Source organism: Sciurus carolinensis, chromosome 2 (assembly GCF_902686445.1).
Source record: "Sciurus carolinensis chromosome 2, mSciCar1.2, whole genome shotgun sequence".
Classification (NCBI taxonomy): domain Eukaryota; kingdom Metazoa; phylum Chordata; class Mammalia; order Rodentia; family Sciuridae; genus Sciurus; species Sciurus carolinensis.
This window is the reverse complement of record NC_062214.1, coordinates 103,513,076-103,528,835: the sequence shown is the minus strand read 5'-3', so window position 1 is coordinate 103,528,835 and position 15,760 is coordinate 103,513,076. Positions and strand designations below refer to the sequence as shown.

Here is a 15,760-nt window from a genome sequence, read left to right as displayed (position 1 = left end):
CATGTATATCTACCACATTTTCTTTATCCATTCGTCTGCCAAAGTGCATCTAGGTTGGTTCCTTAATTTGGCTATGCTATGAATTGTGAATTGTGCTGCTATAAATGGGAAGATTCTTCTAAGCATATGTCTACTGGTCCCCTGCATCTATTAAGACATGCATGACTATACAACTTAACTGTATTTCCATTTGTTCTGGGTACCAGAAGCTTACAGCCAAATGTGGCGTTCAGTTATAAGAAAGATTTCGTCCCCTCAGACTGGCATATTTGGGTCATCACCTTTCCATTGATACTATTTCTTTTCCTTTAGTATCTCCATGTTTTAAAGAAGCATTCAGGACATAAACAAATAAAAATAAAAACTAGTAAAAGGTTAAACCCCTTATGCAACGTTTTATCCTTAATTCAAAATCCTTCAAATTTAACAAGTTTTATTTTAAAAATAAGACTCACCACTCAGCCATATGTTTCACTTACCTGCATTATTCTCCTCTGACATTACAGTGTGGCAAAGAGCAAGTAACCTAAGGAATTCATGTACTTGGGGATCGCCCAGCTTAATAGATTCCATCAGACTGTGGTCAAACAACTGAAATGTTCTCTCTGTTTGAGTTTTGACTGAGAAATCCACAGATTCTTTTTTCTGCAGGAGAACAATAACAATACCAAAACAACTATAGATCTCATTCCAAGAACAACCTTTTAAAATGTTAAATTACTTCCTCCAAGTATTTCTAGTGTTTGTATGGTATTGCAGCCCCAAATGTCCAGTACTAAAGGACTATTTCATCATTATTGTTAAGTGTAATCTTCTCTTTCCAGAACCTGCACCAAAGCAATGAACACATCAAAAGTATACAGAGAAGAAAAATCTACAATGTTCAAAGGCTAAATACAAAAAGCCCAGAAAATAAAATCTACTTGATGGCAAAACCTGACCTCACTTGACTCATTTTGGCAATAATATCTGACCTGCAATATTATGTGTCTGATTATAGGCTTTCTTTTTTAGCCTTCTTAATACTTGTGAATTAATATTTTCCAGTGCAAAAAAAACCAATGTGCTTGATTACTAGGTACTTTCTCAGGTCTCACTGGAGATAACTGCATAACATAATGGCAGACATACCACAGTATCTTTCTACAATGAGAAAATTCTTAATTTCTAAACACATCTAGTCTCCAGATTTTAGATAAAGAATTGTGAACCTGTATCTATTTTAGAAGCAAACCTATAGAAGACTCTTCTCTGAACACTTACTTCTAAGAGTTTATCAGTTACAGAGCCCACATTGTATCCTCCAGGATCATTGCTAGCATTTTTATTCTTAGAGTTTTCATTAACTTTTATAACTGATTCTCAAGTTAAAAGAGCAGATGCTGTTTGAGATACTTTTTTAAAGAGAAACAATGCTGAGGGCAATAAATTATCCATTCCAAGTCACAGAGTTTGTTAATACCTGCAGTAAAATTGGATCCAAGTGTAGATCTTCTGTTCCTTGAAACCAGATTTGTTCTAAAAGTAATAAAACTGAATAAAATTTAAAATACTTACTATTATCTTTACAATGGGCCAGAGGCCATGCTGACAGCTTCATATGATTTACTATCAATCATCTTCCTACAACCAGCTGTAGTGGATACTACTATCTCCATTTTAGGGATGCGAATCTGAGTACTGCCAAGGCCATCCATATAGGAAGTGGCAGAGTCAGGACTAAAAACTTAGCCAAAATCCCATGCTTTAAATCCTTTGTCATAACAACTCCCTAATCTAATATTTGATCATTTTCCTACCCATTCACTAATTCAATAATGACTACCATTTATCAAGTGTTTACAGTATAGTAGCTTCTTTTTTTATTGAAGTACTTGTTACATTATGGATATTGGGTTTCCCAAGGTCCATATGTAAAGGTGTGATCTCCAAAGTGCCCATATTGAGAGGTGCTATGGACCTTCAAAAGGCAGGGCCCAGTGCAATGTCCTTTAGGTCATTGGGACCAAGTTCTCTTTCTGTCTCTCAACTCTGGTTCAGGATGTGACCATTTGTCCCTACATATATTCCTGCTGTGATGTGCTGCCATCCACCTCCCTCACCAGAGGACAAAAAATGGGGCTACCCGTCTTGAAATCTGAACCTCCCAAACTGTGAGCTAAATAAACCTTTTCTCCTTATAAGTTAACTACCTCAAGTATTTCATGCAAAGCTGACTAATTAATACAGCACTTTTAATATTTTCAATTAAAGCAATACGTGCAGATGACTATAAAATAAACAGTACACTAGGGCTTAACAAATAAAGCAATAGGCCCTTTGTTTTCTTATTTTCTACAACTATATTCTCAGTTCCAGAAAAATTACTCTCAAATTTCTTTAGAAGGTACCTCAGATGGACCTTTGGAACCCTAAATTATGCATTTATACCATTATTTTTGGATTTATAAGTATTAGACCATACCTTAAAATTTCCTTCCACTATTAGATAAAGATTTAGTTCAAATTCACTTCTCCAGTTTCCCTTTCCCTCTCTAATGACATATATACATTTATAGTTTTAATGTCTCTCCTGGTTACTTCTGTAACTTTAACATATGAAAGACTTCTTGTTTTGTTTTAGTTCATCGATTACAAATGCTCCCTTATCGGTAAGACGAAGTTAATAACCCTCACACACTCTCTTCACTTCTTTTTTTGTTTGTTTGTTTGTTTCCTCTTCCAACCTCACAGTTGTATTTTTTTCTATTTCACTATCGGGATGCTTAAAACATTCAGACCCCATTCTGTAACCAAACTTAAATCCTTTTCGCTGGTCTAAGGATTAATTCTGAAAGCAATAAATGGTGTAACATAGTTTGGATTTGAAATATTGTTCACAGCAAAGGCCAGAAGTGCACTTTATTACAAGGGTCTTTGTAGTCTAGTCCACTCAAATATGATGGAGTTACTGGGCTACGCCCTGGGATTTCCCTCAATTGCCCTCCTGGGCTGGAGTCAGTGTCTTCATCTCTTGCCATCTCCTTTCCTATTTCATTCCCTTATTTTATTGGGGCATAAGAAAAAGATCATGGGAAGTAAATGTATTGAGTCTTTTTGCCTGAAAATGCCTCTATTCTGCCCTCATACTGGTCTCATAGTTTGAAACAATATAGACTTTTAGGTTGAGAGCCACTTGAAGTGATTACACCACTGTCCCCTAGCATCCAGTGTGGCCGATAACTGACACAAGTCTGACTCTTTGGTGAGTGTCCCACTTCTCTCCTCTGAAAGGTTTCCTCTTTATCCTTCGAGTCTGGAGAAATTCTCTTCTGATACTTCTTTTATAATTATCTGCTCTTCATTTTTTTCTGTTCTTTTGTCTTAGAAAACACTTGCCTAAATTTTGCATCTGCCAGCTAACCTTCTATGTTATCTTTATTCTGCTGTATTTTGATTCTTTCCCTTCCTTCTACTTCTGCGAGAGACTTTGACTTAGTCTTCGACTTAGTCTTCCAACCCTCTATTGAATGTATTTTTTCATCACTTTTTTATTATTTCCAGGAGATTTTTTTTCTGTTTTTCTTGACTGTGTTCTTTCCAGAGCATCATGTTTTTGTTTCATGGGTGCCATAACTTCCCAAATCACTGTAGTGACATTAGAGTTCTATAATTGCTATTGGTAAGTTCTACTCTATTTTTAAAATCATATTAGTTCATATTGTTTCATGTATTTTGGTTTTTATATCTCACATTTTATCACATAAATTTTGCTAATGTCTGGTGACTTTTTATTACCCATTCATCCCTAACACTAAAACTGATCAAATTCTTTACATCAGCAGGACTTAAGTGTCAGGTTTGATTTTCAGGTGAATGAGAGGGAAGGTGGTCCTTGTGACTTCAAGCCACTAAACACCAGAATGTAGAAGGCATTTCACTAGGGTAAATGCTCTCAGTATTTGCCCTTCTACCCAGAAAATCTGAGCTATTTGAAGTCACCCTTATCTGGGGGAAGAATTACTACACCTAAAGACTTTCAATTAACTCCCACAAGGCCAAGGCGAGAGGAGTCAAGACACATATATAATACATAAAACTTAAGGAGATACTTTTCGTACATCTGTCCATTTGTTCATTCAATTCAAAAAAACATACCCTGAGTGTTCATTACATATTGGGTACTTTTCTCAGTAATAAGAAAGTGAAATTCAGAATTGAACAAGATAGATTTCTATTCCCATAGAGCTTATACCATCTTAGGTTTTTGACATTTTTTTAAAATCAATCATTCAGATATTTGAAATACAAAATATAAGTCCTTCAATTTTTATGAGAAGACAAAAGAATACTAAAAAGAGATTATTCTAGTTTTGAGCACATCTATTGTCCAGAGCTTCAAGATATACCAACCATTCACTGTTTAATAGACAACCAGTGTACTATGAAACAGACATCCAACATGTTCATCAAATATTATTCATCATGCACCTACAATGCGCCAGGCAGTGTTCTGGGTTCTAAGAGTAGAGTAGTAAATCAGATGGCATCATTTCCCTCAATTAAATCTTGTCTTTTAGGGGAAAACACCAAAAAACACATGGTATGGTTTGATTATTCCCTCCAAAACTCATGTTGTATTTCATTGCCACTGTAACAGAATTAAAAGGTGGAACTTTTGAGAGGCAATTAAGCATTAAACTCTGTCCTCCGGTGGGATCCTAATAAAAGGATAAGTTCAGCAATATTTCTGTCTTGTGTGTGCTTGCTCTCCTTCCATCATTCTGATGCAGCAAGAAGACCCTCACTGACTGCAGCCTCCTGATCTTGGACTTCCTGGTCTCTAGAACTGTTATTCAAATAACCTTCAATTGTTTGTAATTTACTCAGTCTGTAATACTCTGTTATAGCAGCAGAAAATGGACTGAGAACAGGCCATACAATGTTGTGACTTACATGATGAAGCAAGCACTTTTGACCAGGGTGTCGAGGAAAGACTCCTAAAGTAGAATCTAAGTTGAAGCTGGAGGAATGAGCAAGAATGAGCCCTACAGAGAGCTAGGGTCGGATGACTTCAGGGCTAAGGCTGTAACATTTGAAGAAACCTATGTGAGAAACTGAATGTGATTCATTTGGAAAGACTTTAAGGATTATGGTATGGCTGAAGCATTAGTGCATGTGGCCAAAGAATCTGGAAAGAAAGAAAGGGGCCAAGTACTCAATGTATTTGTCTGCCAGAGGCCAGACTCTTCCAGATAATTACTAAAGCTCCCTTTTTCCACTTCTGGATGATTTGCCAATTGTACTCAAGTATCTCTGAAATTAAAAAGCAAGAATCTGTAGACAGAGCACTAAAAGGTTAATAAATGTTAAACCTTTGATTTGTTCATTACAATACAAAGACAGAGTTCTACCTTGTCTTGCTAGAAATAACCCTCAGAGTGAGAGAGAGCCAGAAATCACCACAGAGACACACAGAGAGAGAAAGAGAATGAGAAACAAACAAAACCCCTCCAATTTTAGGTAAATTAATAAAACCTAAACCCACACCTCCTTGAATTAGATGTAACTGCAATCAAAGTAAGGGAAAAAAAAAGATTACTGTATTAGGGTAATGGTGGTGGGTAAATCACTTCTAATTCAAAAATAAAAGTTAAAAGATAAAACTATTCAAAAAACTATAACAAAAATAATTGAAAGATACGTAATGTGAACAGATATAAAGTATGATAGCAATAACAAAAAGTGGGCAAAGGAGAAGTCAAGACTATTTACATGCATTTAATTATTTAATTAGACTGTTATGTTTTATATAATTTCAAAAGTAATCATAAAAAATTCTACAGAACTTACACAAAAGACAAACAGGAATTAATGCATATCAATACAAAAAAATCAACAAAACACAAAGGAAAATGGCAATGAAGGAAAGGACAAAGAACTACAATGCCAATGAAAACCAAGTAACAAGACAGCACAAGATAATCTTTCCCTATCAATACTTTACTTTAAGTGTAAATAGGCTAAATTCACCAATCAAAAAACAGTCACTTAATGAATAAAAAAATTAAAAATTAAAAAAATTTAACCAACTATCTGCTGCCGACAAGAAACATAATTTAGGTTTAAGAATCTACATTAGCTGAAAGTGAAGCAATGAAGAAAAAGGCATTCTATGTAAATAGTAAACAAAGACAGCTGGGGTGGACATATTTATAACAGACAGCAATAGGCTTAAGTAAAAACAAAACATGACAAGAGACAAAGAAGCTCATTACCTAAAAGGGTAGAAATTATATATGCGAAATCCAACACCAGAGCACCCAGACATGAACAGTTTGACAGAACTTAAAAGAGAAATAAACAATATTACAATAACCATTGATGTCAATACTTCATTTCTATTACTAGATAGAATATCCAGACAGAACATCAATAATGAAACAGAGAATGTAAACAACAGTATTGACCAAACAGACCCAGAAGAAATGCACAGAACATTCCATCCAACAAGAGAAAAATACGCTTTTGTCTCAAGTGCACAGAATTCTTTCTTAAGAATAGATCACATGTTAGGTCACAAAAGAAATCGCAACAAATTTCAAAAGATTGAAATCATACCAAGTATTTTTTTTCTGACCACAATAGAATGAAACTAGAAATCAATAGCAGAAGGAAAAGTGGAAACTTCACAAAAATGTGAAAATTAAACAACACTTGAACAATCACTGGTTCAAAAATTTTTTTAAAAATTCAAAAATATCTCAAGATGAATGAAAATATACCATTCAAAACTCATGGGATGTAGCAAAAGTAGTAGTAAGAGGGATATTATTAAAAATACATGCACATTTTAAAAAGAAGATTTCAACCTAACTTTATACTTCAAAGAGTTAGAAAAAGAAGAACAAAGACCAAAATTACCAGAAGGAAGGAAATAAATGAAATTATTTATTAGAGCAGAAATAGATGAAATTAGATGATAATAGATGATTAGAGCTGAAATAAATGAAATAGAAAAATGACAGAAAAAAAATCAACAAAACTGAGTTGGTTTCTTGAGTAAATAAACAACAAAATTGAACAACCTTTGAATTTGTCCCTAAAAGTTCATGCGTTGGCAGTTTAATTCCCAATGTGGCAGTGTTGGAAGGGGGAGCCTAATGGGAGGTGTTTGGGTCAGGAGGCCTCCCTCACAAATGCATTAAGGCCATTGTCATGAGAGTAGGCTGGTTCTTGAGGAAGTATTATAAATGTGAGCTCTTCTGCACATCCTTGCTTGCCTTTCCATTTTTCTACCATAAGTTGAAGTAGTAACACAATGCTCACACCAGATATCTGCCAACCCCATGCTCTTGAACTTCCCACTCTGGAACCATGAGCTAAATAAACTTGTTCTTATAAATTACTTTAGTCTCAGGTATTCTATTGTAGCAGCAGAAATTGGACTTAAGACAAACTAAAGGGGGGAAAAAAGAGAAGTCAAATAAATAAAATCAGAAAAAAAAAAAAGAAAACCTATTACAACTGATGACAGAAAGGAAAGGGATCCTAAAAGACTGCTGTGAACAATCATATATGTACAAACTGGATAAATGAGAAGAAATGGAGAAATTTTTAGAGACATATAACCTGCCAAAACTAAATCATTAAGAAACAGAAAACCTAAACAGACCAATAGGTAGTTAGGAAGCTGAACTTAAAACCTGTAGTCGGGAGACTGAGGCCAGAGAATCACTTGAGCCTAGAAATTTAGAGACCAGCCTGGGCAACATAGTAAAACTCTATCTCAAAACAGCAACAAAAACAACAACAAAAACAAACAACAAAAAAGTATTCCAACAAAAAAAGAAGAAACAAAACAAGATGACTTCACTAATAAAATCTACTGTACATTCAAGGTAGAATTAATGCTAATCCTACTCAAACTCTTTCAAAAATTGAAAAGGGAGCACACTCAAACTCATTTTCAAGTCATCCTTACCCTGAAACCAAGACAAAGATACAAGAAAAAACACTATATGCCAGTATCTCCAATGAGCACAGATTTAAAAATCCTCAACACAATACTAATAAATTGAATCTAATATCATATTAAAAGGATCCTATACCACAAGCAAGTGGGATTTATTCCTGGGATGCAAGGATGGTTCAACATATGAAAATAAATCAGTGAGAAACATCACATTAGTGGAATGAAGAATAAAAACCACATGATCATCTGAATAGATTCAAAAAAGGCATTTTTACAAACCTTAATGCCCTTTCATAACAAAGATGCTCAACAAAAGAGGAATAGAAGAAAAATGTCCCAACATAATAAAGACCATATATGAAAAGTCCACCTCTAACATTATACTCAACAATGAAAAACTGAAAGCTTTTCCTCTAAAATCAGGAGTAAGGCAAGGCCGTCCAATATCATCACTTCTATTTAACATAATGCTAGAAGTCCTATCCAGAGCACTTAGATAAGAAAAAAATAAAAGCAATCTTAATTGGAAAGGAAGAAGTAAAGTATCCCTGTCTGAAGATGTGGCAGGATCAATTGTCATAAATTCTAAAGAGGGGCAATTTGCAACATTATTCAAATGACAAATGCACGTACACTTTTATTTAGTAATTCCAGTTTTAGAAGAGGATGCTGTATTCTCTAACATACAACAATATATCTAGTTTTTCTGCATTTTTTATACTAGCAAAATATTGGAAATATTTTTAAACGTCCATTAGTGTTTCCTTACATAAGTTGTGGGACATCAACTTATGTAATGTTACTTATGTAACAAATATCATTTGGCCATTAAAAATAATATGTACTTTTTTAAAAACTGACCCAAAAAGAGCTCAAAAATATATATTATCAAAAAACAAAGTTGAAGAACAGTATCTATTACACTACCAACTTAATAAAAAATGGGGAAATACATTTGCTTGTATATACATACATATTTCTAAAATAAATTTTAAAATGAAAACATAAAAACATAAAACATAAAAAAGACCTAGATGAGAAAAAATTTAGAACCATGTGTATCTATTTTTTAATGTTATGCATTAAGTACTCATCTGGTGATAGTAGAAATCAGGCTTTTAGGAACTTATGTTTTAAAAGCACATACAATTTGAAATGAAAACTAAGAATGAAATTTTATTTCTTCCTTACCTTAGTTATTGCTTTCTTATGACCCACATCATCATGTACTTCTCCTGCCAAAACAAAAGTTGAGAATTAAAAGTAAATAAAATTGAAATTAGATTTACATATTTAAAGAATATACTTACTTATCAAACACTACTACTGGACAGCAATATGAATTCAAACATAAGAGTCTTTGTACCCTTAAAACTGGGAATTAATGCAGAGAGGTACTCAGGTGGCCTAAGAACTAAAGTGAAGTAGACATTAAAACAAATTATGAAGCTGGAATTATGTTTTATGTAAATTTTGTCATTTCATTGTTAAGTTTCTGATGCCTGAAAGAGACAAATTTTCGTCTTCCCTATTACCCCTGTTGTTGGAGAATCTAAAATGATATCCTAACCAGAACAATTCCCAGTAAGTATAGAACTTAATGAGTACATCTTTTCCTAATTGATTTCTTTTGTGTGTGTGTGTGTGTGTGTGTGTGTGTGTGCCAGGAATTGAAACCTAGGGTTGCTTAGCAACTGAGCTACATCCCCAGTCTTTTTTTTTTTTTTTTTTTTTTTTTTTTGAGACAGAGTCCTGCTAAGTTTAGAGCCTCACTAAATTGCTGAGACTAGCCTTGAACTTGTGATCCTCCCACCTCAGCCTCCCAAGTCTGGGATTACAGGCAGGTGCCACTGCATCTGGCTTTCTATTTCAGTTTCAAACCAGATATATTTATGAATATCATGGTCAAATTAGCATGTAAGCTTTAAACAAGGTCAGTGCCTTCTCTAGGAAGAGAATATAACCACCTATGTACCAGAAACTTAAAGATAACTTTTTTCTTAGTATAAAGTTGATATGTGCTTATTATAGATGTGAAAAAATGTAGGGCACTCATAATAGAAAATAAAAATCACTAAGTCCCATCACCCAGAGATAATCATCATTTTCAGGGGTTTTGGGGGTTGTGTGTACATAATCATCATGTTGTTCTTAAGTTTCTGGTTCCTGCTGTTTATCTTGCAAAGTATGAGAACTTCTTCTATCATTGAAGTTCTTTGTGGAACTTATTTCAAAGGGTCAAATAATAACCCATTGTTATATTTTAACATTATTTTAGCTCTTCCCTATTGTGGAGCATTTTAGATTTTTCCAACTTTTCCTTGGTATTTGAAAGGTTATACTTTTTTTTTTTTTTTTTTCCCCCGTACTGGGGATTGACCTCAGGGCCTTGTGCTTGCAAGCATTCTACCAGCTGAGCTATCTCCCCAGCCCTGGAAAGGTTATACTATTTACAAGGATTTTCTTTCTTGCAATAATAATAGTTACTTGTATCAACCTTGTACCAGCCACTTACACTGTTAATAATACTCATAACAAACTTGCAAGATGAAATTGTCCATTCCTGTTATATAGATGATGGAACTGAATTACAGAGTTCAAAATGAGAGACCGAATTAAAACTAAAAAGTCAGCATGGTGAGTTTTTGAACCCAGGTTTCTCTCTCTGCACTACACAATACTGTGACCACAAAACACTTGACAAACAGTTATTGACTGTTTCTCTGGGGCACAAGTCTGGATCTGGAATGTAAGCTCCTGCTGTGTACAATGAGCCTAGTCAAGCACCTGGAATTTAAATCTCAAACTCACCATGGTTATGTTCTTGTCATGACCACATATGTACTCACTATAAAAATATGATGAAAAAAAAAAGTCTGTGTCTTTGGGTTAAATGAATGGTTCCCCTGAAGACAGCCCATGTATGGGACTGGTGATATAAATGAGGAAAAATTAAAGTCTAAAGAGGTAATATTTCTGATCTAGAAAAAGAAGTTTTAGACAAAGCAGAGTAGAATATCAAATTTTCCCAAGGCCAAGATCTATGATAGAAACAAGTCCAAGCTATAAGAAAATAAGAAAAAGTGATTCTGAAACTTTCTGGGACTGCTTTAGTGAGAATATATTTTATTGGCCTTAGAAGTGCATTATGAATTATTATGGCAGATAGATTAGGGGTCTAAAGAGGTTACTTAAGTTTTTTAGTTACTTTCCAGAATTTTATGAGGGAAATTACAAGTTATTGTGGGATCTGTAAATTTGAAGGGTTGCAAAGATCTTGAGATATATGCCTGTGAAAGTCAAGGGCCTCTCTAAAAATAGTCATGCTGAAATAAGCATCTCTGTGAATGAACCTTGGTTCAAATGCCTGATAATTTCTTTTAAGATTGACTCTTAGAAATAGTCAATATGTGGCAAAAGAATCCAAAAGGACCCCCAAATTCAAAAATACTTCTTATACTCTAAATATTTCCCATTTAAATCAGCCTTCTGTTTGTGTTAAGGCAGTATTTTTAGGAAGTCTCTAAAATAATGTCAAAGAAAAATTTTAAGGAAAGGTTCAGTGTCATTTGTCGGTTATTACGACCCTGATACAGGAAATGCACAATGCAGCTGGGGACTTGAGCAAGTCCAGGTGGGGAAATCCTCCTATCCACTAGTAGAGAAGGAAGGAAAGCAAGCTGAGGTAGACAAGAGCCACAGGAGTCAAGGTGACTGTGGATCACGGTAATGGGCACGACAGAGTGTATTTCTTGGTTTTGTTCAGGGTCAAATCTTGCTTTAAAACATTGGGCAATGGATGAGGTATCCCATCAGAAGACAAAGGAAAAGTTACCCTTTCTTGGATTACCTTAACTTTCTGAGAATACAACAAAAGTTTCTACAGAGCCTCTGTGCTCTAGGCAGAAGGATGTGGCTAACTGGACATCCTCAAGGTAAAAAGAGCCACATACAAATAGAATGTTTGAAAACCCAAGGACAAAGCATGTGTCCTGACAAAAGTATACAAACGGGAAAGTAGATTGATGAAATAGCTTGTCTGCCTAAACAAGGTAGCCCTGTAAAATGTAAATACTCAGGGAACGAGTAATAAATTCTCACAAACACATTTACTAACATCGATTTCAGATCTGATAGCAAGCAAGCATAAAATACTACTTTACTAAGATAAACAAGGCTGCATACTTGTCAACTCCTGGGACGTGGGTCTATTGAACACTGCAGAGCAGAATCACCCAAATTGAGCACCAAATGGAACTTTGGAGAGTATCACTTCTAAGCACCTCTCTATCCATGAATGGTAACAAATCCAAGTTCCATCTAAGTCATTCAAATTTTACCCAGTAACTTTTTAGTGAGTTTATTACATGTAAAGTGCTATGTTAGGTACTGTTGGTTCCCTCATTAATAAGAAAGCCAGTGATGGTTTCAGAAGGTTTTTCCTTTTTAATTTTAAAAAGGTGTTGCTTGTTAATTTAAAGAACATTAACAATATTATTAAGAAAAGGGAGCTATTTTTCTTACCATAGATTCTCCCATTAATGGAACATTTTTTAAAAGTCATGACGTTTTGGGTGAGAGTACCCGTTTTGTCAGAGAAAATGTATTCAATCTGGCCCAGCTCCTCATTGAGCGTGGTTGTCCGAGCTTCAGCAGGTGTTGCCTTCCCAGAGTAATACATCTTCCGATCCCAGTTTATAAAATAACTGTGTCCCAGACGAATGACTTCCACACTGTGGTCCGTTAAAATGGAAAAAAAGAGAAAGAAAAAAGAAATGTTCCATCGATTTCAGAATATGCGAAGTTTTGCCAAAGAAGTCTGCCAAAGTCCTCAGAGTTTAGAAGAAGATGGGATGCTCTGTCCCTAGGTTCTAGTGATCTTCAAAAGCATCTCAACAGAATCTGTTCATAAACCCCAGTTTCTAAGTCATTTCCTTGCAGCACCATAAAACAATAGGGAAGGCTGAGCAAAAAGCCTCAGGGAATGATTCAGGTTCTCTATTTACATTAAACAAGCCCAGTGGAGATTTCTGTGTAGCATATTAGTTTGCATCTTCTCCTATATTTTAGAGGAAACTAATTATTATTAAAGATGTTTGTCATATGTTCAGTCTAAAGAAATGTGTTCTGTCCAACACATTGATGTGATTTCATTTTGCCAAAAGAAATAAAAAGTTACATCCCCATTGAGCACTAACCAAACTGTAACAGATATCCCGTGAAAGGTGAATTGTTATACTACCACTCTACTCATTTACTAGCAAAAGAGCATTGCTTCATGTTCTAAGGATGATATATGACTTCCAGACTCCAGAAATGAAACTTCTGTAGCCAAGAGTAAGAACTCTTCCAATGTTTGTCACAGATAATGCCAAACTGATTTCCCAAAAGGTTATAGCAATATAACTTCTACCATTAGATTATGGAGAATTATCTTTTACTATATATATCAATTCAAATGGCATCTCATTATATTTTATTGCCATTTATTTTTTTCATCAGTGAGCTGAGCACTTTTTTTCAAATTTTATTGGCTAGCTGTATTTCTTCTTGGAACTATCTAACTTTATCTGCCTATTTCATTTTTTCCAATTCTGGTATTGGTGTACTTCTTATTGATTTAGAAGAATTGCATAGATATTAAAGCTTCCATAGATATTAAAGCTATTAGATCTTTATCAAAAGATAGTGCAAGTATCATACCCAATTTATCATTTGTCTTTTAATAAAGTTTCCAGTTTTTTGACTGAATGTTTTCTCTTTTTAATCAATCAAAAGTTTACAGTTACTCTTTGGAGAGTTTTACTTAAATAGGCCTTCCCTATTGCATACACAGACATTTGCATTTTTCTTCTAGTTTATAATGAATTTTTTCCATATTTAATTTTTTACCCCATTTGGAATCCAGTAACTAAGGAGCTAATTTCAATTTTCCCAAACAGAAAGATTTTTTATCACAACTCGTTGGGCAACTAGTCCGTCACTTAATTAGTTAGAATGCTTCCTACTGCACATATAAACTATTTTACTAGCATCTGGTTTATGAATTTCGGTTTTGTTAACTGATGTCACTTAATGTATCTTTTGTTTTCATTATTGTAGATTTATAAAACCCAACAATACCTGGGAAGAGACGAAAGCATCTTTGTTCTCTTCCTCTTCAAAATTCCTACCTGTAATCACTCATTTATTCTTCCTGGTAGAATCAATGCACTTATCTAAGTAAATATTTTGTTTGTTTGCAGTGCTGGGGTTCAAAGCCAGGGCTTTGTATCTGCAAGGCAAGCACTTTACCACTGAGCCCAGCCCTCTAAATAAATTTTAAAATCAAGATATCAGTTTTCTTAGAAAATTTATTTGGAATTTTTTTCCATAGGTCTATATTAAAATTTTCATTATTTGAAAAGAACTGATCTTTCATAAAACTAAATACAACTTCAAGGAGAAGGATAAATCTTTCCAGGAATTAGAATTTTAAAAGCACCTCTATCGGTAGAGTCTTTGTTTTGTTTTGCTTTGATTTTCACATAGGTCCACTCCATAGCTTGATAGACTTGTTCTTGGACATTATATTTTTTATTGGTAAGTTTTTAAATTATTGTTGGTCTGAAAGAAAACTTTTAATTTTTAAAAATATTGCTCACATAACCAAATGTTTAACTGAATTATCTTACTGTGTTGCATTAATTATTCTTTTGATTTTCTGGATTTATAGTCATGTGTATGTGACTTTTTCATAATAGGTTTATTGCAATTTCAGTTTTATGTCTTACTTTGTTCATTGATATTGCAGTTCATGTCTTTATACATTAACAAGGACATTCAGAAGAACATGAAATGTAGTGATAGTTGCAAAGACTAATAGTTTATTTCTGCAATTTCTGCTCTTAGTGGAAATTAAGCCTTGGTTTCTCATCTATAAACCAAGAAAGTTGGACTAGATGACACCCAAGACTTTCTGAGCATTAAATTCTATGCTTCAAGATCCAAAAGTACATAGCACATCCACAATTTCTTCTCTAAATAGGTATGATGCCAATTCATTTTTAACTATTTTGATGACAATATGTTTTTCTCCTAAACTAAAATCACACTGTGACCATAGAGGATCATATGATATAAAGATAAATACATCATATTTGCACGTATCTATGCATATATTTTCATGAATGGTTTGCTTTTCTGTGTACTCCACCCCCTGCCTACTTTGGAAGTTCCTGGCCAGCTGGTCTGATTCAGCTTTGTTTTCTCTATTTCTTTCTCTCAAAAAGTATTCACACTTCTTTAACGGGCCAGGGGCAGTGTGTTGCTGTACAGGTGATCAGTCAGTGTTGCATGAATAAATCCTCTAGTCTCTAATTTCACCAACAGGACATTGAGACTTGAAAAGTTAAGTGACTAACCTAAGGTCACACAAATAATTACCCACAGAGCCAAGACTAAGAGTCCAGTATTTAGTAAAGCCAGTGTGAACTTGGCCCCAAGAATGACATTATGCTGTAGTTTCCCCTTATCTGAGGTTTTACTTTCCATAGTTTCAGTTGCCCACAATTTATTGCATCTAAATATATTAAGTGGAAGCTTCCAGAAATAAGCTATTTATGTTTTAAATTGTGAACTGTTCTGAGTTAGCCTAATGAAATCTCACACCACGCTGCTCTTTCATCAGAGCATCAGAGCATGGATCATCCCTTGTCCAGTATGTCCATACTGTACACACTACCCAGTTACTTCAGAGCCATCTTGGTTATCAGATTGACTATTGTGGCATCACAACACTTGGTTCAAGTGACTTTTACTTCTTAG

At 34.4% G+C, this 15,760-nt stretch overlaps 1 protein-coding gene across 9 annotated transcripts in view; it reads right to left on the bottom strand.

Moving 5' to 3' along the window:
* Atp8b4 (ATPase phospholipid transporting 8B4 (putative)) overlaps nt 1-15,760 on the bottom strand; it is a 214,355-nt gene that overhangs the window by 71,702 nt on the left and 126,893 nt on the right. For all 9 annotated transcript variants that reach the window (XM_047542231.1, XM_047542234.1, XM_047542232.1 and 6 more), the window contains 3 exons: nt 12,479-12,687; nt 9,146-9,189; nt 480-645 (listed from right to left, as the gene is read on the bottom strand). In XM_047542231.1, coding sequence (XP_047398187.1) covers nt 480-645; nt 9,146-9,189; nt 12,479-12,687 — 419 coding nt within the window. The remainder of the gene's footprint in view (nt 1-479; nt 646-9,145; nt 9,190-12,478; nt 12,688-15,760) is intronic.